This window comes from Dipodomys merriami, unplaced genomic scaffold (genome assembly GCF_024711535.1).
Source record: "Dipodomys merriami isolate MVZ:Mamm:240054 unplaced genomic scaffold, mDipMer1.0.p SCAF_6, whole genome shotgun sequence".
Lineage (NCBI taxonomy): Eukaryota > Metazoa > Chordata > Mammalia > Rodentia > Heteromyidae > Dipodomys > Dipodomys merriami.
In genome coordinates, this window is record NW_027206179.1 from 38,304,683 (window position 1) to 38,327,716 (window position 23,034).

Here is a 23,034-nt window from a genome sequence, read left to right on the forward strand (position 1 = left end):
TTCACCACACTTACCCACTCATCAAAAAAAAAAAAGAAAAATCTTACTTAAAGCCAGTAAAAGTGTGGAATCTATTGCTAAATAAGGACAAAACAACAAATGATGGGTTAGATATTCAAACCATAAATTGAGGTTTCTTCGCTTGAGTAAGAGACAGGATGGAGTTTTAATAGTTTCAAGCTACATTAAAAAAAATACGTTGTGGGAGAAAGCAAATGAATATTATCCTTTCCTACCAAATATAAGATAAAGGAGAAAGAGGCTAAGCCATGAGGAAAGAACCTCACAATTACATTAGAGCAGAAAATTGTCCATCCCATATCCAAAAAAAAAAAAAAGCTGCTCTTAGTTAGGCAATGAAAAGATCTCTATTTGAACTTGTGAAAGAGATAACCATCCCTCAGGACATGTTGATGAAAAGAAAGCCCCAGCTGCTGCTACTACAGTGTGGCGTGTTATGTTAGTCCAGGAGACAGTCAGGTGGGCAATTATGAGTACACCTGTTAATAACCAGGTGATCCAGGCTACAAGAGGTTTCTCTCTCACTATGACATTGGTTTTCCAGGTTTCTTTGTTCTCAGTATCCTACTTTGAAATGAAATCTTATGCCTCTACCTACTACATATATATATATATATATATATATATATATATATATATATTCACACACATATATATACACATATATGTATATGGAGAAAGAGAAGAGATTAAAACAGGCCCTGGTGACTCAGGAGTCTGAGATCTGAGGACCTGGTTCAAAGCCTCGCTTGGGCAAGAAAGCCTATGAAACTCTTGCCTCCAACTAACTACCAAAAAAGTCAGAAGTGGAGCTGTGGCTCAAGAGGTAGAGTGCTAGCCTTGAGCAAAAATACTCAGGGACAGAGCCCAGGTGCTGAGTTCAAGCCTCCTCAGCACCAGCACATGCATGCACATGCACACATGCGTGCGCGCGCGCGCGCACACACACACACACACACACATTTGTGTGTCCCCCTGCATTGTGGCCATCACTGAGGCATTTCTGTGGAATGCTGGGTCTTGTACTGGATTATCCCTGAGATTCTTTGTGTATGAACATGGCTGTAACTTCACTCAAGCATAAACTATTTAGTAATGATTTAAGGTAGGATTTCTACTTCCTCATCATTCTCTTTACAATATACACTAAGTGATTTTTTTTTTTTTAAACAGAGGATCCAAGCTCCAGAAGATAATGGGAGAATTACTTTTTGAACTTAGTGGAATGAGAAAATAACTTCTGAGGGGAAACCTAGATTCTTGATGACTGAGAAATGAACTATCTAAGTGGTTTCAGTTATCCAAGCCAGAAAAGAGAAAATAATAGTTATCTATGGCAACCAAAATAAAAAACAATTTCCCTCAAATTGGGTACAATCTAAACTAAAGTACACAATGAAAGCTGAGATTGCCCTACTAACTGTCAGACTATGAAGCTGAAGTAGATGACCAACTTTTTTGAGATGGGCTGCGGTGCCGTATAGCCTTGAACTTTTGATCTTCCTACCTCAGCCAATACCAGCTTAAAACCTCTGTGTGTGTGTGTTTGTGTGTGTGTGTGTGAGTGTGTAAGGTTTGAACTCAAGGCCTTCTGTTGGCCAAGCAGATACTCTACAACTTTAACCACATTCCCACAAGACTAAAAATGCAATGACAAATGTGGAATGACAAGAATAACATTTATTTTTCTTGCAGTTGAATGATTAGATTCTCATCCCTCTCTGGATGAGAATTAATAAAAAAAAAACTGGGCAAATCTTACATACTAAAGAGTTAATAATAATAATCATCATCATCATCATCATCATCATCATCATCATCATCATCATCATCATCATCATCATCACCTACTTTCCTCCCAAACATTTTCCTAACACTAAAAAGTATATCTGGAGGGTCAAATCAAGAAAAATAGAGGAAACCCATCATCTTAGAATCAGTTCTCACAGTTTTATGTCGTTCAAGGGATTAGTGGGATTGAAGAGCACTCAACTCCTAGCCTTGCACTGATGTTAGTCTTTCTCCCCTCCCCCTCTCTCCTAAGATGCACTTGTATCTTATATTACCCTTCATTCTACTCTTCATTCCAAAGAGGCAGGTGGTACCGTACCCTTCCAAGCTCATTCTCCGCCACACAAGTCCATCTCCAGTCTGCACCTTAGTCAACTTCAACTATTCTCACTCTGGGAAACAGTCTTCTAAAGCAGTCCATCATCCATTTTTCTGTTGGCCTTTTCCCAACCTCTCTGGCTCCTTCTCTGTTTCAAACATGTGTCTCTCTTCTTTGTTTTGTATTGTTCTCAGTCTCCAACACTTCTGAGTTACCATATGCATTGCCACATCTTCCACTACTGTCCAATCCCAACAGGTCTAAAACGGAATTCATTATCTTCCTTCCTAGAGACCTGCTCTTCCACCTCTTACTTTTCACATATTGATTAACTGTATCACCAGCTAAATAGTGATAAAGTTAGAAATGCAAGTTTCTTCCTGGACACCTTTCTGCCTCTTCCTCTAACTGTACCTCCCAAACTCCACATAGTAATCCCACCCCAAGTCTCCACAACATACACACATTTGATAAAGTGCTATCCAGTTCACAATCATCAATTCTTCTGGAGTCATTCTTCCTTCCCACCCTCCCTCAGGTACTGTCTTAGTTCAGAGACATGATCTCCTAAAATCTCCTGAGGTCGCCTCCTACCTGCATTGTCTTTCCTTCCTCCAGTCCTTCTTTGTATCTATCTGCCTCTGTGCTGCTTTGGAGCATGCTGTAACAAACTCTATTTTTAAAATTTCAGTAGCTCCTTACTACTTAGTAGATTTCTTTCTTTCTTTCTTTCTTTCTTTTTTTTTTTGGTCTGTCGTGGGGCTTGAACTCTGGGCTTGGGCACTGTCCCTGCACTCTTCAGCTCAAGGCAAGCGCTCTACCACTTGAGCCACAGCACCACTTCCGGTTTTCTAATGGTTTATTGGAGATAAGAGTCTTACAGCTTTTGCTGCCCGGGCTGGCTTTGAACCATGATCCTCAGATCTCAGCCTCCTGAGTAGCTAGGATTACAGGCGTGAGCCACCAGCACCGGGCTTACTTAGTAGATTTGTAATTCCACATTTCAGAAATAAATTCATTTCTTCTGAAAGTGCCTATCACCCCAGCACTTGGGAAACAGAGGCAAGAGGATTGATAGTTCAAGAATAGTTTGGCTATGTAGCAAGAAACTGCCTCTCATATAGAAAAATTTTTAACTCCCTATTAGTTCTAAAATTCCCAAAACACAGTGAAATTAAAATAGGTCAACAACAATATATAAGGCAGTCCTCAAATCTGGGCATGTTGCCTTTCACAAAACAGGGTCAGTGAAGCTGTTCTGGTAGTTTCAGCATTTTAGCAGCCTAGGGTAAGTCATGGAATTCCAAAATCTCAAGTGCTTCACCAGTAAAAATGGGAATAATATCATCTGCTTTGAAGGTTGCGGGGAGGATTAAAGAAAGCATTGCTATGTGCTGAGGCAATCAGTGGATACTTGGCCATCATTTTCTCTTTTCCCATGGCAACAATATTAAAGATGGTAGACATGCTGGTTAGTTTCCAGATCAACCAAAGAAAATCCTATCTAAGCCTCACGTCCTTAGCCCTAAAGCCAAGATGGCTCAGTCAGCATTCAATGACTGTTTACATTTCTGGGCACTGGGCTCTAAAGGTTTTTTTTTTTTCCCCCTCCATAATTCAAGAGAGCAGTGTGTGGAAAGTGACAGGTAAATATACAATATGAAGTATCAAGGTCAAAGGTAAACCATGGCTATTTAAAGGGGTGCTTACAGGCTTAGGGTCAGGAAATACATTTGTAAAAAAGCTGCTTTTTTATTCCCATAGGTGACCTGACTCTGGGACACTTCCTTGAAAAGCCCGTGTTAGAATAAATTAGACTTTGTCAGAAAACCACACAGTCATCCAGGTACAAAGAACGAAGAAAAGGTTTATTGCCAGCAAAGGGACCAGCAAGACCCCCTCTCACACGAAAGAAGTGAGAAGTGGTACCTGAGGTGACCTAAAATCTAATGGACCTAGGAGGGCTTAGGAGGCGGAGACCCTGGTGTGGACATGTGGACCAGAAACTTCATCATGGCAGGCTAGGATGTATGACTGCTTCCTAAACAGTAGATAAGGGGTCCTGCAGATTCCCAGACCTGAAGGTCACTCTAAAGGGATCTTGCTGCTTTATATGGTTGTAGCAATCCCAAAGGTGTGCCATCTCCAGGTAAGGGGGGGGGGGGAGGGCTGATTATTTACTGCCTTTACTAATTGGGCTGAGTGTCTGCCTTGGAAAGGAGAGAGGGGGCTATTGGGCTAACAGCCTGGAATGGTGGATTTGTCTAGAATTTAAGAGCAGAGAACAATGAAAGGAGAGAAGAGAAAATAGAAGTTTTAAGTCAGTTTCAGAAAAACAAATATTCCAAGTTTCCTATCACATGTGGAAATTAGATCTAAAATTATATGTGTGTGTGTGTGTGTGTGTGTGTGTGTGTGTGTGTGTGTGTGTGAAAATATATTGAGGGTCATATATATGTATACATATGACAACTTGGTTAAAGTATAGATTATTGATTAATCCTCGGGATGAATCTTTGAAGGTATGGGTGTGGTTGGGAGAGCTGAAGGACAATGATGGGAGGAGTGACATGGATGGACATGCATAGACTCTTAAACTGACATGTTGATTGAAACTCTTTTTGTACAGCTACTTAAAGATTTTTTTTTTTTAAAGAAAAAAGACCAATTCAGAAGAAAATCATGCAAGCCACATCTGTGATACAGTTGGAGACAGAAAAAGGACTCCAAGTCTCTCTCCCTTAGAATTGCCTGGAAGCTTGAAATGACGAGGAAGTCTGGGGAAACTGCACTAATCAAAAGAGAAAAGGCCAAAAGGTGGGCGTGGGGGGACAAAGCCACCAACTCAGCAGTAGGGAAGGAAAGGAAATTCCTGTGGGTAGACTGTCAATGAGGTCCTAGCAAGCTCTTGCCTTAGCTATGCTTTTCCTTCTTTATGGCATAAACCACCTTATTACCAAAAATTCTCTGATGATGGGCTCCTAACCAGTCCCTGCCTGCAGACTTTGCTTTCTTAAAATAATTTTATATAACATCACAAAGCCTGCATTCCTAAAAACACTCGTTAAATCTTAAAATCCCCACACTAAAGTAACAGTAAGAACTCTAAATTACCTCCTGGATTAAGTTCATACTTCAGAGTAGTATTGAGACCTTCAATGCCCTTCAAGTCAGTTGCCAAGTGTAGGTAAACAGTGGAAGGTACAAGAGTAGCAGTGAAGGAGGAACACATGAATCCATGGAACAAGGAAGAAATCAACCAGTGAGGTATTCAAGGGTGGGTAATTCAATTACAACTAGGGAAAAGTGATACCTCAATTCCAGAATTCTCCTGGGCATTGAAGGGAGAGGATAACCTCAAACAGCAGAGGTGGGTGAGGTAAACATTTTCAAATGAGAGAATAGGAAGGACAAAATAGGTAAGATATGCTCAAAAAAAAAAAAAGAAAGAAAGAAAGAAAGAAAAAGCTAACTTTCTTCTGTAGCTGAATGAACTATCTTTCTCATAACACAACAAAATGCAAGCAATCTCAGATCACGCTGCCTGGGTTCAAATCCTGACTCCATCATTTGATACTGTGTATAGTCTTGGACAAGTAAGTCACTGTTCTCTGCTTCAGTTTTCACATTTATAAAACAGAGATGTTAATGCCAGGACTGACGTCATAGAATCACTATGATTCACTGAGAGAAGCCCCCAGGCCCATGTGAAGCACACGATGAACGTTAGTTGTTATGGTACAACAAAGGGAATTTGGGGAAAGTAATGAGAGACATCATGGTGCAAGTGCCTGGAACTTCAACAAGCTGTATCACACCACTTGAGACTGGAGCAGAGAAATGACTGAGTCTAATGCAGCACCAAGGCAAGCTAATGATACATTCCTGCAGAGAATACACAGATACCTGTAACTGTGTATAAAAGAATTTCATTGATAGAAAAGTACATGGCACTAGAAATGGGTAACCCCTAGAAAGATCCGGGGTGGGAGTGGGAGGCAAAGAACTGTAAAGACATTACCAGAAGAAATATGTCAGGATAGAGAGGAAGATGAAAAAGAATATCCTTTTTTCAAAGCAACTCAGAAATCTAGGGGTTCAGACACACTGTATTTGGTTTTGTTATTCTCTGAACACTTATAGTATTTATACAAAAGCTAAGAAGATTATTATACAAGGCCATTTATGTATTTCTCACCAGCTACTTTACATATTCAGTAAACTCTGAGACTTCTTTCCTAGTAGCATTGAAACCAACACTAAGCAATCAGAATCACCAGAGGAAAGACACCAATGTTTAACAGTTTCAGTAGTTCCAATGGTTAAATAAAGCCTAAGTTTCCTTTGGTAGATTACCCTTTCAAGATGGATGACAGAAGAGCATAAATCCATTAATGAGGAAACTTGAAATGATGCCAGGTTAATTTGGGTTCCTCTGAGCTTCAAAAGCCAGGAACACACCCACGAACTACAAGTGGCCTGTTCCCTTAATCCATGGATGTAGCTCACCAGCTGCCACCCTGAGGGAGCATGCACAGCATTCATTAGGCTGTTTTGTGAATTTGCTATTTGTAAAGGCGAAGGCAAGTATAAAACAAAAGATGCCTTTCCTCTGCTTTTATATACCCACTCTCACCTTATGTTTCCTACACATAATACAGCTATTGTTCAAATCCACTCGAATTTACCACATTCATTGTAGTTCTAAGTCTTTAAAAATGTAATCAAGCCAGGCACTAGTGGCTCACACCTGTACTGTCCTAGCTACTGAGGAGGGTAAGGAAAAGCTGTGAGACTCTTACTGACAATTAACCACCAGAAAACCAGAAGTGATCCTGTGGCTCAAAGTGATAGAATGCTAGCTTTGAGTGGAAGAGCTCAGGGACAGTGCCCAAGCCCTGAGTTCAAGCCCCATAACCAACAACAACAACAACAAGAAAGTAACTGAATAATGTCTAGCTAAAGGTTTTAATAAACTGACAAAATTGTTCTTAGATATATATTTGTAAATACACGTGGGAAAAACTGAGATAAGATTTTCTGTAAATGATAACATTTTCAAGTTTTTTTCTTTTCCTTTTTCCTTTCCTTTCCTTTCTTGTGTTAGTCCTAGGTTTTGAACTCAGGCCCTGCGTGCTTTTAGTTCTATTTGGTCAAAGTTGGCACTCTTATCACTTGAACCATAGTTCCATTTCTGGCTTTTTAGTGGTTAATTGGAGATAACAGTCTCACAGATTGTCCTGCATTTTTAAAGCCTCTCTACAAATAACAAAGTCAGGAGAGGTGGTTTTTTTTTTTTTTTTTTGGGGGGGGTGGTGGTGAGAGAGAAAGAGAGAGTAACTGAGTTCCCAAAGTCTAGACATTCAAAAGTATAAATCAAAATTAAAAAGTCACTAGAGCCAGATGCCGGTGGCTCACACCTGGCTATAATTCTAGGTACTCAGGAGGCTGAGATCTGAGGATAGCCAGATAGTCTGAAGCCAGCCCAGATGGAAAGCCTGTGAGACTCTTATTTCCAACTAAACACCAAAAAGCCAGAAATTGAGGTGTAACTCAAGTAGTAAAGCACAGGCCTTGAGCCAAAGAAGCTCAGGGACAGTGCTCAGACCCTGATATCCAAGTCTCAGGACCTGTACCAGAAAAAAATAAATAAATAAATAAAAGTCACTAGAAAGTTCAAACTGATGGAATTAAATGCTATCTTGAGATCAGCACCCACCACATACATTAATTTCTCCTGATGGTCAGTTAATTTCCTGGGAAAGGGAACAGCATTTGATTATGCACAAATACCATAGATCTATGCCACAAACCTCCAATTGGTTTTGGTACCATAAACTGCTGAAATATAGAGTACTCTCTAGAGACACAGGTCATGGGGTTTCTCTAGATCCATAAACTCAGAGTGAGAAGAGATGCACTTCCTCTAAGATACATCAAAAGTAAACACATGCTCAGCTTGTCCTATAACAGCTAAGAACTAAAAGCATTGTTCCCAGATTTAAACCCTTTGGTAGCTGAGTCTTGCTGATTAAAAAATAAAAAAAGCCTTCCACACTCACCTGAGACTTTGAGACCTCTCTCTGTAGTAAGCTTCTCTCTTCAGCAGAGTCAGACAGTAAATCGGGGCCAGACATGGAGGAGAGTGTGGTTTTAGGAGCAGCAGCCTCCTCTTGGGAGAGAGATGAGAAAGGAGATATGGGAGAAGTCAGCCTCCCCGTCACACCTTCTCCTGTGGCTGCCTCCATTTCACTGGACATGCTGGAAACAAGCTGGCTGGTGTCAGGCTTTGGGGCAGGGGTGCTGGCCAAATTGTGCTGAGTTTTCTTAGCTCCTTCTACATCCCCATTATACTTCCAACCATCATCCATCTAAATGGGAAACAACATTTTTAAACTTGATATTCTGTTGGCTTTTCTTTTCTGTTTTAAAAAAAGATACTCATGAATATTTTAAAACTACTGAAGTAACATATGCCTCTCACAGCAAAGTAACTACTGTTAAAACCTTGGAGTACATTCTTACACCCCAACAGGTAAGCACTTAAATAGTAGGAAGAATCGTTGTTTTTAATTAAAGTATTACTATATGCATACTTCTGAAAATTGCTTTGCTTATTTACATTACCCTAAGTCAACAGGAACTTTAAGCGAGGTTCTTTTAGTTACAGACTTCCTAGCATGAATATCAGTAGTCTATTCATTTGATATACATTTAAAGTTGCCTATTTTCAGTCTCTTCCCAAAATTATGATAGCTAACTCTCCATAGATCTTTAGAACTGGAACTTGATATTTTAATAGCCCAGATCTCCCCTGCCCCAAATTGCTGGATCCAAGGTTTTATACAATAAAATTTCTGAATATTAAGTTATGGTAATATATAAGCATCCATTTCTCCCTGCATCCTCACCAACACTAAGTATTTCCAGAATTTAAATGTCTGTAACCTGATGGGTAAAAAGTCCTATGCCTCTTTCTTGTTTTAATGAGACTGAAGAGGCTCTGTATATTTTATGTTATCAGCCATTCAAATTCCTTTTCCCTTGAATTGGCCATTCATTTCTTTATTTTTCCAAAGTTGAATTATTTCCTACCCTAGTGATATTAACCTTTTATTTATGATACAGTGTGTGTGACAGCCCTCTTCTCCATCATCAACCATCATGTCTATCCTATAAACTTAATTGTTAAGTCATCAAATATGTCTGTATTTCTCTCTTTAAAGAAGGGAAATAGAAGTTTCCTAATTGCCCTCACCACAAATACTGAAATTTTTTAAAAATAATTTTAAGGCTGAATATTGGCAGAATAGGAATGCAAACATGAATCTTGAGACTGTGTTACTTCTTTTCCCAAAATAAAAGTTCACATGGGCCACTTCATAACCAGGAAATATGCTGCACTATTCTGCATGCTTCAAAATCCCAATATAAATAGAAATGTGTATATCAGAATAAGATACCTTAGTCAGAATACTCAAATATGTCAAGTTCTGAAGTGGGAAATCAAGATAAAACACAAATTTGTATAGCAGCTCTTGAAAATATTTAGATTAAACCATATAAAATGACTGTTTGCATGGATCAAAAGGAGATGACAATTTAATATTGCTTAACCCAATACTTTACAACAGCTATATTTGAAAGAAATACTAAAATGCATATTTTGCCTTAGAATAAGCCTTACTCGTTATTTAAAATACTATCAGTCCTACTTTAAATTTCAACATCCTGAACCATTGCTGTTTTTAAGCATTAAGTTTCTATTGAATATAAATTGGGATACAAATGCTCTAGAAATATATATATATACATATATATATATATATATATATTAGATATTTTACACGTAAGTATTTCTAACTCCAGCCTCTGGACACATTCCCCAATGTTTTACACTTCAGACCAAACTAGATGAACCAGGAGCGTTTGTTTTTTTTTTACCGTGTAGGATCTGGGGAGTGATGAGATTCCCCTTGCCTGAGTGCCAAAAGGTCTTGGTGTGACCACAGATGTTAACCTGGCTGTATCAGTTTTCTGGTAGCTTCTGGGGAGAGAGGCTGAAGCTGAAACTCGAGTCACCTCCATTCGTGTACTCGGTGAATGCTGAGAAGACAAAGAAGCTGAGCGCTGTTCTTCTGCGGGGGGGTTAGAAGGAAGCCCCGTTTCAGCAGCTACACTGTCCTGCATGTTCAGGAAACGTGTAGAGGCTTCTTTAGGAAACTCAGTAGGAGAAGTTGTTCCCTCCTCTTCTGCTCTCTGGTGCTGGTAACTGGTTTCTGACAGAGTCAGTGAAGAAGAGAGCTCTTCATCATTTGATATATCATCAGAAGAATACAATCTCCCACTAGATGTAACTGTAGACTTTTGATTTCGGGATTCCCTTAGCAAAGAGAAATGCACCATCACCACAGAGTTATGCATTTAACCCAGAAGTGAGAGACAATTACTAATGTTTAAGAGGCCCAGGAATAAAAACACTACTGACTCACAATAATACAACACTAAGAGTAAAATGATATATAGTTTTCACTGCCACAACTAAAAAAGAACTTGACCTTTATTAGGAAAGAGGCTCTCTAGTATGTTCTCAAATAAAATAAAATTAAAAAAAAAAAAAAAGAGGCTCTCAAATACTTTAAAAAGATTTCTTTAGTCATGAAAAGATTTTGGTAGCAAATCAGGGAATTTCTAACAAGAAATTATTCAGTTTTATCCCCTAACCCTTCAAAAAATTAGAATATTATATATAAGTGACTGACACCCAATTTGAACCCTGCAGGGGGGTAGATTCCTTGATCACATTGTCATTTTCCTATATAAATTTACAATATATGAGTAAAAATAGAATAGCACTTAGACTTAGGCTCTGATAAAGATCCAGTGTATGATGTCATGCATTTTGATTAAACCTCTGTGGATAATAAGTTAAAAGTCACTATTCTTAAAAAGTTTTGTATAAAATCTTTCATAGTTAAGCGAAATGAACCCCAAGACAGGGACACAAATAGTTTTTTTTTTCTTTCTTGCTATTGTTTTTAACGTACATATAACGTACTATGTTATTTTTTTGTTTGTTTCTTTGGTATATTCTTCCCCCATAGTATAACCCCTGTTTTCACTGTATTTAATTCCTGTGCCCTGCATCTTGTATATACACTTTTCTAACTTGGGGAGGGGAAGGGAAATAACAAAATGCTGAAATAGGGATACAAGTTGACCCATTGTAACTGTGAGATGTACAAGACGCTATGTTGAAAATGAACTTTACAACTTGGGGAGGAGGTTGGGGAAGTGGGGAGGGAAGGGATGGTAGGGGAAAAACAAAAGAGGAGGTAACAATGCGCAATAGGAAATGTACTCATTACCTTACTCATGTAACTGTAACCCCTCTGTACGATATTTTACAATAAAAACATATTTAAAAAATCAAAAAAGTCACTATTCTTATTCATAGAGTTGGTAAAAGCAGACTCACTTAACATTTAGTTATAAGCATCTACCTCCCAGGCTAACTGTCTTGCATTTAAGTGAATGGAACTCTGTTTATTATTGGCTTTTCAGAAACAAAGAGGCTCTGTTTAATCTCACCCAGCAGTATATTTTCTTTTTGACATTATTCTTAAGTCATATTTGCTTTCTCCCTGACCTATAAATATGCTAGGGTTTCACACAGTAACTACTTCACAGGAGATTTTAAATGTGACCTTCACCTTGCCACACTGTAACACAAAGAATAAATCAACAAGCTCATACACTTGCTTCTATATACTTCCTTTAAAATATAACTGAAGTTACACCACTAGAGCTGACAAAGGAACTTTATTCTAGTTTATATGATTTAGTTAATAGTGAGGCTGATCTAATTAGCCTTTTCCATTCTTAAAAGTACTTTTGAAGAGTAAAAAGTAGGGTATTTTCTGCACCAAATATAGCCAATACCTTCCATTTCCACAAGCAAATGTACCTGAGACAAGAACTATTGCTCACCTAGCTTAAGTACTCTTTTCTTTTAATACAGGTCACCATTTCAGGAATACTTGGTTTTTCCACTGCAGAGCAAAACCCTGGCTGTTTCAGCCACACATTTGATCAACACGAAACCCTGGACAACACCTGTGTCACCACACTTAGACAAAACCTCTGTCTGCCATAGGGAGATCCCCGAACATCAGCCTCTTACCTGTCCTGTAGCATCTCTCTAAATGTCTTAGAGCTTCTGTCTGCCTTCTCAAGTGCCTGCTTTTCAATTTCTTCCCTCTCTTCCTTTTTCTTCTGCAGATCCGAAGTATAATTTTTCCGGCGACTTTTCCATTTTGCAAGGTCCTGAGAGAAAAAATAAAATCACATCAGCCCAGTCATACCTGAATTTCTACACGCCCCCTGTGAGCAGCAAGAGTACACCAGCTATCCTGTTACATCGCTGAAACTACTCACTCCCACTTGTGCCAAGGTGCCCTCATTTTGCTTTTTATAGCCAGTGTTTCTGTACCAAGCCTTTATCTTATGGGTCTGTCTGCAAACACTGACCTAATAAGATACAACCCCATTTTTGTTTTTCCAGACGGTGCCTTCGCCTCCTTGCTCATTTCACACAGAATGCTAACTGCTTGTAATGAGGTGCTAGGTTAGATCTAGCAGGAAATGGCTCGAGTTTGTTTTCATCTCACTCCACAAATATTGCTGTGATGGGACAGAATGTGTTCACTAGAAAGATGGAAATGGGAATATAACTGTCACAGTCAAGAGCTGGTGAGCAGTCTCACTCAGCTAAAAGGAGCTGAAGACCCTCCAACACACAGGTCACTAAGTCATGGCTCCTTCCACAGAAGGCTCATTCTGGAAGGAAAAGGCAGACATGTAAATAACAGTCAGTAACAACTGTCATAGATCACTTAGAAAAGCCAGGTTTCTAAAGAGAGAGAGTCATTTACACCTCCAGAAAGGAAGAGTTTGTAAAGGCTTCACTGGGCAGGCCAGACTAGAATATTATTTGATCTCAAAGTGGGTAAACTCTACATAGCTTAAGGCATGGAGAAAGATCATACATGAACAAGCCAACATCTGTTTTCCTTATTCCCTAACGTTAGGCCTAACCTAGCCAGGTGACCCCTGGACAATCCCCCCAACTCATTTTCAACTACCCCTAGGAACATAGGCTCATTCTGACTCCAAGTGGATTAAGACATTTTGAAAGCTATGGTTCTACAGCAGAGAAACGTCATGTTAAAAACATCAAGAGACATTCCAGTCAGAATGTTGAAAGGAGTGACATCGATCAAGATATATTCATAAACTGCTTTGTTAAATGGCAACTCCTTTGTACAACTACTTAAAGATAATAATAAAATTTAAAATGTATTTTTAAAAAAGAAGTACATTCAAGGTCTCAGACTAAAAGGAACCTCACGCTTAGGGCATGCAAAGTAAGTTTGATGCACACAAGGCCACTTTTCCTTTTCAGACAGCCTGAGAGCAATATGAACGATAACCAGAAAGAACAAAAGCATTATGCATTCCATCCCACAGATAAGTGGCATGAATTTTCATCTGATTTAACTCAATAGACATTCCTCTCTCCAAGTTATTCTCATATCAAAAAGTTCACCAGACATTTTGGTTATAAAACCTTATAGGCTTTTCCTTTCTTTTTGTTTGTTTGGCAGTGCTAGGGATCAAGATTAGGGTCTCACATATATGAGGTAAGCCCCACACTCAGCCTTTTTGAAAATTGAGACTCCAAAGAAAGAAGGACTTGAATTTTAGAAAGGTAGCCATCAGTGGTTGCTTTACTAATGAATAGATTTTAGTTCCTATGAAAATTTAGATTTGCTCTCTGGCATCCTGTTTCAGGCTACCCCTCAACTCTCTTACTATGAAGTAGTCCTCAAACTTCTACCATCTTCTTATTTATAGCTTGTCTACTATAGTTGTTTATAACAATGACTACATTCAAAAAGAGAAAAGGTTATACTTTCCTCTTTCAGGTTAAGAGTAAGTCTATGCCCATTTAAATACCTAGATGTCAGCTCAGTTGAAACATCTCAATTTTGATTCATAGCAATAATGATTTCTTTAGCCAAAACTGTACTCCAGGTTGTATTTGCTCCCAGTCTTCTCAAGAAGCCTTAAGAACCTGTTTTAATCTCTCTCTACTAAATGCCAGTACCCCTGCTCACTATAAATCCTAACCCTAATCAGTCTTTTCCTATCAAAAACATAATGAACAGTCATATCTAATTCAACCACCAAAGCAAGAAACACAAGGAAATGAAACAACTTATGAGAAACCACAGAAAATATGAGAAGATAAATATTTTCATATTATTTTACTGTGGCTTTAAAAATGTGCACCAATAATAGGCCCCCCAAAAAGTTTAAAATTCTTTGTTACATGTCTACAGAGTCAAATATTATACTTGCAAGGGAAATTGTCTCTTAAGTATCTTGACTTTCTTTTAAGAGAAGGAAATGCAACACATAACGCACTCCCTCTACCAATTTAGGAATACTCACATCCTGCCATTTCTGATCTTGTTCTTTTAACTGGGATTTTATTTTCTGCATCTCCTCATACCGCAGCTGACGCAGATTTTGAACATCCTCTGCACTGACATCGCTCATGGACTTACTCCTGTAACAAAAATACAACCAGTCACCACGGCTTACATGACCCGACTGTGTAGAGGCAGGTTGGGCTTATATGTGGAAATTCCACCTAAATTTCGACTCTACTACCTAGACACTTCAGTGATAGTATCACAGAAACAGCCCTACAGAGATAAATGGTATTTTTCCAAAACGCAGAAACAAGAGCCTGGCCACTCAAATGTGAATTTTTTCACAAAAGAGCCAAATGAACCCTGCATAAACAGGAAAAAATAATAATAACCTCGTGTTTCATGTGTGAACAGTCGATTCCTGAAAAGCTTACTTCAGAAAAAAAATCATAATCCATCACTAGAATCATAAGTCTTTTATTTTTCTGTCTTCCCCAAAGATAAGCTATTAAGGTTTGGCTGCCTTTTCGGGGCACTTACTAAATAATTTAGTGATTACCTGATATTTTCTCCTCAAGTTCAATACCATGAGTAGATGCACTGCTTCTTGTCAAAGATCTACCACACACCACTGCCCTGGACTGGTTCTCAAAGGACCATAGGTAGTTTCCCAACAGTCCGTCAGACCTCCTTGGTTACCCTTCCTTTCATTAAGGCAGCATTCATATACCCAGCTTATAACTACTACATGAGGTTTAGCTCTGGAAGAGTAAAACAGTTGGAGAGGAGAACCAAAGAATAGAGAGGAGTGAGGTCCAAGCATGTGTCTGCTGTCCCTACAAAGGATGGTAAATCGCACCAGAGGAGATGGATCAAGATGGCTTCCCAGACAGGATGGAGTCAGGTCTGACTGCTCCAGAGAGACAAAGAGCTTTTAAAAGTGGCGTATCCTAGCTGTTCTTTCCCATTGCACTTCTGAGTTTATTGCATTGTAACTTGACTACACTTTCAGTTACTTAAGTGAATTCCAACTCATGTTCTTGGGCACCTAAAGATTGCCTTCTCCACAATTCAGCCATCACTTTTCCTTCATTAGATCCTCTTCTTTAGCTTGCTCAGGAATGCACTTAGCACTCCCATGCAAATAACCCCAAGTGTACAGCCCAGGACCTGCCCCTCCTTTGACTCATTTCCAACGGTTCCTGAATAAACATTTCTGCATGGATATTCCCTCAGCACCTCGTCTGTAAAAGGACCAGTTGAAATCATATCTCAGAAGGGTTTTATAAACTGTAATTCTCTAGACACCTGGTTATTGTTACTGTAATCAAATTCGAAGCTGCTTTCCCTTTTGTGGTAGTTAATGGGGGAGGGGGAGAGTTAATGCCCTCCAATCATCTGCTTTTGAAACCTAAGAACCATTTTTCACTTTTCTTTTTTCTCCCCACTTTCAATTACTTACCAAGTCTTCTCACTCAGAGTCTCTTTCTTTCCATCTCTACTGCCAACACTCTAGATCCAAGGACAGGCCACCCTTACCTGGACTTCCAAAAGAGCTTGCTTCAATTATCAGCCAGTGAAATCCTCTCTCAAATGCTCCCTCCAACTCACTAGCCCTTCACTAATACTTATGTCTTTTAAAAAAAATACTACTCAAAATGAATGAATGATGCAACTTTGTATTTTGCTTTCCCCTTGGAAGTCCAAAGGGCAACCTGAACTTAATTTACCATTACAAACTTCCTGGTCCAATCCACAACTTCCTTTCCCCAGTAAAAGAAAGCATGCATCCTTCTAGTTGAAGGACCTGAAGGACCCTCATCATCACCTTGCTTTCTCCCTTCCCACCAGCAGTACAGTCTTAACACAACAGCCAGAACCACCTTCCAAAGTTGCACCCAAGACATAGCACCTGTTACTTTGTACCATCAGCTTCTTCCCATCTCTCTAAGTTAAAACCAGGCTTGCCCAAGACCCAAAGGGACTGATGCCTAGGTCCTGCCTGTTCTCATATTCAGTTCCACTGTGCTGGCCTGTCTGCCCTCTCCTCCTGCCAACTGGCCTCCTTGCTATGTTCACACATCATTTCTCCCCCTGAATGCTCTTCACCTCCCAAATCCATGTCTTCTCTCTTACTTGTAGCTACCTGCTCACATGCTGTTTCATTATAAGACCCTCTCCCTGGCGCACCCTGCAGTCATTGCCAAATGAGATGTATGTTTATTGACATATAATGTGTTGCCTTGCAAGTGTATAAAACAGGAATTGAGTCTGATTTGTTAGCTGACCTATTACTGGGCCTACACAAAGGCCAGACCATGTGAAGTGGTCATAAACGTGTTCAGTTCATAACACAGCAAGATACAGATACGTCATCCTCATTTAACATCCATCGTAAGAATGATGTAATTTCCATCATATCTATCTAAGCAATCTATACCTAGAATATTCCTAGTTCTTTGTAAGAAAGCTTTACTGCTTCCTAAAGTTTTATAAAGTTATATAGGATTTATTAAGCAGTAGATTCCATATAGAATGTGAGTACATATATAAATGAGTGTATTAATGAGATGTATTTCTCACTAAGTTTATATTTCAAGAATTTCTGTGAGTTTGCTTAACTCCTACCTGTCAAAAACTGAACTCACTAAGAGTTAAGTTTCAGTTTCACCAATGATACTCACTAAGGAGCATGGGAAAAGTCCTGACTCAAAGCTGGACACCTAACACATAAATTACACAAACTAGAATGAAAATGAAAATGCTAATTCATACTTTAATATTTTTAAGTGGGAAGAGGACTGGGCCATCTAAAGTGGTCTGCAGTCTTCCATAGTCTCTCTAGAACTCTCATCCTCCTGAACTGTGAAGCATGAACACACATCTTTCTGCACAGTGTGTAGGTTGAGACAAGAACATATCCTTCATCTGAGCACCTGAGTTCTGAGCAGAGGCTGGACTCTCAAAAAGTCCTCAGCAGGAATGAGTGAGTCAAACATGGTCTAGAATAGAGAATCTCCTTTGAAGGAAGGAATCTGAGCACAGTATGTTCCCTAGGGTTTATAAAGTTACCCCTGTGAAAACCGGAGTGCACTTGATTGCAGCCTGTGTGAACATCAGAGCAACAAAAGAAAGAAGGACTCTGGGCCCAGCTGTGGCACCCGCATCCACCCCCCCCCCCCAGCAGACATGAGTTCCTTTCTGTGAGCCTTAATTTCCATCCACTAGGTTATAACTAAATGTAGTTGTGCTGATGCCATTTTTTAATAGCTGGCATGTATATGTTTTATACACACACATATCAGTTCTTACTATGGCAAATACGATTCGATAGTATCTCCAGGAAGCTAACTCTCTAAGCCACTTCAAACTAGAGGCGTCACCCCAGATTACACTGAGACAATCTAGCCTAGAGAAGTACAGATCCTGAAGTGTTCCTTCTACCATGCAAATAGCACAAAATTAAACTTTTACAGGTTCACTGTGTGTCTCTTGGAAGCAACAGTGCCCAACAGTGTTGTGGCTTTATCGCATGAGAGTTCTATCATTCCTGTGTCTATACCCTTAGGAAAACTATGATCCCTTTTCTCCTTCTCCATGCCTCTGAAATGCAGATAACACCTATCTGCCTACCACCAAATGGAGAGAAGTATAGGAGAAACTATCAGGAAGATTGTTTAGGAAAGCAGTTAAGGTCTATATATGTCTAGTATGATTTGTTGAATGGTGGTCTATTTGCTAGTAAGTCTCATCATAATTCTCCCACAATTCATCTAACAGCTATTTCTATTACATCAACTTGTAATAGCATTTATTATATATATGAATATATATGAATAAAGTATGGTACACATAGGCATAAGATACCATGGTATAATACCTTTGAACAATGAACAGTTTGACAAATGAATGCCCAAGCTGAAACATGTCTTGACTGAAGGGCAGGAGTTAGAGGCTACTGGCAAGAAGTGGATGAATGGAAAGAGGAATGGTGGGTGAATACAATTCTAAGAGTCAATGTAGTATCTTTCCTATTCACTTGAATAGAATTTTTATAGACTTTAGGAGAGGATAAAAGTAAAGGAAAGTTTAAGGAAAAAGGTATCAATCATAAAACAAGATCACAAAGCACAGCTCTATTCTGGTCCTCTGATTGCCTATGATGCTACTGGCAGTTTTTGTCTATGATTAAGAAATATCTAAGCCAACAGATTTAAGTTTCTAAGGAGTACACAAAGCTACAGCTATAACTATCTAAGAAGTAAGTGACCACAAAGAACCAACTATGGGCAAACTTTCCTAAATATAAAATCAAGATAGCTTCACAAAGCAAACAGAAGTTCTTATAATACTTTACTGGGACCCAACTTTCAGAGGTGAAAATAAATATGCTTATAATATAAATACATATATTATAACAAATATAAATATATTTTCATTCATATTATAGGAATTCAGTGAAAAAGAAATCCATTGTGAAACCTATGTGAAGGCATTGAAATTACCATAATATAAATACATATATTATAACAAATATAAATATATTTTCATTCATATTATAGGAATTCAGTGAAAAAGAAATCCATTGTGAAACCTATGTGAAGGCATTGAAATTACCATAAACCAGAATAAGGTAGTATCCTAAGTATTTTTCTTTTATAGATTTACCATCTAAATCTGAGTTTCTGGATAGCAGAACTTATTGATATTTAAGCTGGAAAATTATTTGGTGTTCATGGCTATAAATTCAAGTAAACCCAATAAAATGTACACACACCTGGCTGTAATAATAATTTTAAAAATATCTCTAGACATGACCAGATATCCCCTGAGGAGAAAAAGTACCCAGAAAAGATCCCATATAAACTTTATTTTCCTTTCCTTGCTGCCAAATTTCATAAATGAAACATAGGTGTCTTCATTTTCTGTGAAATTAAATTCAAATTTAATTAGAATTTATTTCCTGTTCATGTTGATAGAAGACTCAATGACTTAATCACATTTGGGGATTATTTCTATATATCTTTGTGATGGATATTTATCTGTCCTTAAAAATTTACGTCAGAAGGCCACATAACCACTTTTCAAACTTCACAGAACCATGCAGATGTAAATTCATGCAACACAAAAGCACACACATAAGAACTGACAGCCATATGCAAAAGCAAAGCATCATAGGAAAAATAAACTGGCAATTACTAAATGCCAAGTAAAAAGCAAGCCATCAGTCCGGGGTATAGTTCAGAAACAGAGAACTTACTTAACATGCACCAAGCCCTGTGCTGAAATAATAATAATGGTACTTCAAACAAACAGGCTAGAATTTAATAGCCTAAGAACTGAATTTGAATAACACTGATCAAGATGCCTTGAGCTCATAAATTGACATATTTAATTGAAACTCTTTATACTACTACTCAATTTGCACCTTTCTTTTTAAACTGGTCCTTACCAAGAAGAAAGCATTAATATAACAGGCAGTTGTTTTTTTTAATTACAGGATGTTGAACAGTAATGCTTTTCCAGTATATTTTCAGAAAAAAAAAGGTCATCTAGCATAAATGTGAAATGGGTTGTAAGTAAAATCCAACACGTATTTCAATCTCAATTTATATCTGAAGAAAATCAATTTAAGGAAAGCATTGGTAACTGACAGAATGTAGAAACTCCCATAGGATAGGTTTAATTTCAACTGCTTAAAAACACATTTGCGTTTTCTAAAGCCACATTAGGTTTTACTCTTTGTCAGGTCATGCATTATTCATCATTCTCAATTTACCATCTACCTTGCTTTATTTGCGTAGTTAGCTTGGCACTCAAGTGCATGGAAAACCATCTTTAAAACAAACACTATGCTATCCAAATAACTATCTGGGAATTGTCTACCAAAAACATTTGCTGTTGCTAGCTATAATTTGGAGAAATCCTCAGGTTTTTTGAGTTTCAGTATTTAGGTTTCTTTCTGTCCAGACTCTCCCATTAGACTTAGACTACTCCCTCTCCTTTTTTAACTGTAGCCCAGTGCTGAGGACTGAATCCAGGGACACAATACTGGCTCAACAAGCACTCTACCACTGAGTTCCACCCCAGCCAAGGGTAACACAGCCACATAGCGCCCCCTTCACTAAGGAGGAAGAAGTACAATCAAACCAGTATGGCATGTTTCCATTGCATCTAGTGTTTGTACTCTGAGTACTTGTGTTCCCTTAAAAAATAATAACTATTCCAGAGACCTGCTTATATTATATAGTCATCTGTGACTTAAAAATGAAAATTCTTTCTGAATTTTAATCAAGTTCTCTTTCAATCAAGTTAAGATAGCTTCCCTCTCACGAATTGAGAACAGCTGCTGAAGACTGACTGCTTACTCTCACAGGAGGCTCTGAACAAGGGGAAATATGTTTTTACACAGCACCCTGAAAACAGGCAAGGAACCAATGCTCTAAATCAGTGGTTGACAAGTACTTGCAATAAGCTGCCAATCACTCAATTACATCTTCAACATCTAGGATAGCTAATATGGGGCTGGAAATGTAGCTTCGTGGTAGAGTGCTTGCCTAGCATGCATGAAGCCCTGGGTTCCATTCCTCAGTACCACCTACACAGAAGAAGTTGGAAGGGGTAGAGTGCTAACCTTGAACAAAAGAAGCTCAGGGAAAGTGCCCAGGCCCTGAGTTCAAGCCTCAGGACTGGGAAAAAAAAAATAGAATACCTAATAACAGTATATTAAATGGTTAAGTATGATAGTTTCTAAGATTTCTGAACTATTAAACTTATCAAATGTTACCAAAATTAGAGATGTTTATAGATGAAATGAACCTAGAAGGGTAAGATACTTAGCCACTAAGGTCTAGGAAAATTAAAATGCTTGAATTCTTAAAACTCTCTCCTTGGGCTGGGAAGGTGGCTCAGTGGTAGAGTGCTTGCCTTGCATGCACAAGGTCCTGGGTTTGATTCCTCAGCACCACATAGCGGAAAAAGCCGTAAGTGGCACTGTGGCTGAAGTGGTTAGAGCGCTAGCCTTGAGCTGAAGAGCTGAGGGACAGCGCCCAGGCCCAGAGTTCAGGCCCCACGACAAAAAAAAAAAAAAAAAAAATCTGTTAAAACTCTCTCCTCTTGCTCAAAACTATTAGCAATAAGATTCCCAAAGTTACAGGAAAGTTGGTGATTCTACACTAAGAGTGAAGGACTTACTTTTAAATTTCAGCTATTCTAGAAATGGAGAACACTTCCAGAAAGTTAGTTTTTGTATTGTAATATATTATGATGTCTACCAGATGAGAATTAAAATCAGTAGGCAAAAACTGAGAATTAGCTATAAACACAGTTCTTACAACAACATGGGAAATGAGTAAGATTGATTTTTGCAATTTGGAAATTCAGTTTTGCTGTATTATAACTCTCTCAGCCATATTATAACTCTCTAATCAGGGATCTAAAAAACTGTTTTCAAATACTACTGATGAAAGATTAATTCCTCTCTTCATCTCCATGACCAAAGTTCCTTGTGAGCTAAACATATACATTACAACAACTGATTGCTTTCTATAATGTATTGTATAAACACTAGCGTCTTTCCAGCATAGACTTTCTAAAACACAGTTACTCATAGAAATCAGAAACATAGTTTATTTAGAAATCAAATACAAAAATAAACCTACACGATCTTAGGCAAGTACTTTTATTATTTTAATTAGCTCAGTAAATTACAAAAATGGAAAAAATAATATTATAAAAACTTTTGTTCTATGTAGAACTTCATGCACTGAGCATTCAGACACAGAATTACCATTAGGCTGAAAAGTTAATTGAACATTTTCCCATTTAAGAAATCTCATGCACTACACATAGCACACTATTTAGTGACATGCCAAGATAGAAGTGTGATGACAAGCTACACAGAGACAAACAATATGCAGATTTTTGTCCACAGTGAAACATAAAACTTACCCGTTCTCACCATAAATTTTTTGAAAGAGTCTAAGAAACCAGAAAACCAAAAATTAAAAATAATAATAACCATTTTCCCCAGTTGGCTAGTTTCTAAACATTCAATGTCTCTCAGTCTATTGGAGATGGACACATCTCAAAAGGTTTTCTCTTTAGCCATATTTGATCACGTGTCAAGTTTTCATGGACATCATATCTCAACACAAGACTCAGATCAGGTGAAATGTAAATATTCTTGCTCAAATGAGCTGCAAATCCATATAATAACAAAGTATACTACTTACCAGCAACTAAGTTAGGCTAAGATTAGTCATTAATTTGGCCTGATCAGATTTGTCCATCCTCAAGTTCAACACACTCAACATTCATTTTAAAAAAGGCAAGTAACATAAACTATAAATTATCACAAAATGACCACAACAGCATTCATGTAAAATTCAGCCGACAGTAAGA

At 38.3% G+C, this 23,034-nt stretch overlaps 1 protein-coding gene across 10 annotated transcripts in view; it reads right to left on the minus strand.

Annotated features, from left to right (window-relative positions):
• Nucleotides 1–23,034, minus strand: part of LOC138814051 (LIM domain only protein 7-like) — a 193,392-nt gene that overhangs the window by 26,363 nt on the left and 143,995 nt on the right. For 9 of the 10 annotated variants that reach the window (XM_070002830.1, XM_070002833.1, XM_070002829.1 and 6 more), the window contains 5 exons: nucleotides 22,582–22,611; nucleotides 14,648–14,765; nucleotides 12,315–12,457; nucleotides 10,076–10,514; nucleotides 8,194–8,502 (listed from right to left, as the gene is read on the minus strand). In XM_070002830.1, coding sequence (XP_069858931.1) covers nucleotides 8,194–8,502; nucleotides 10,076–10,514; nucleotides 12,315–12,457; nucleotides 14,648–14,765; nucleotides 22,582–22,611 — 1,039 coding nt within the window. The remainder of the gene's footprint in view (nucleotides 1–8,193; nucleotides 8,503–10,075; nucleotides 10,515–12,314; nucleotides 12,458–14,647; nucleotides 14,766–22,581; nucleotides 22,612–23,034) is intronic. The other variant, XM_070002837.1, reaches the window with a different exon arrangement.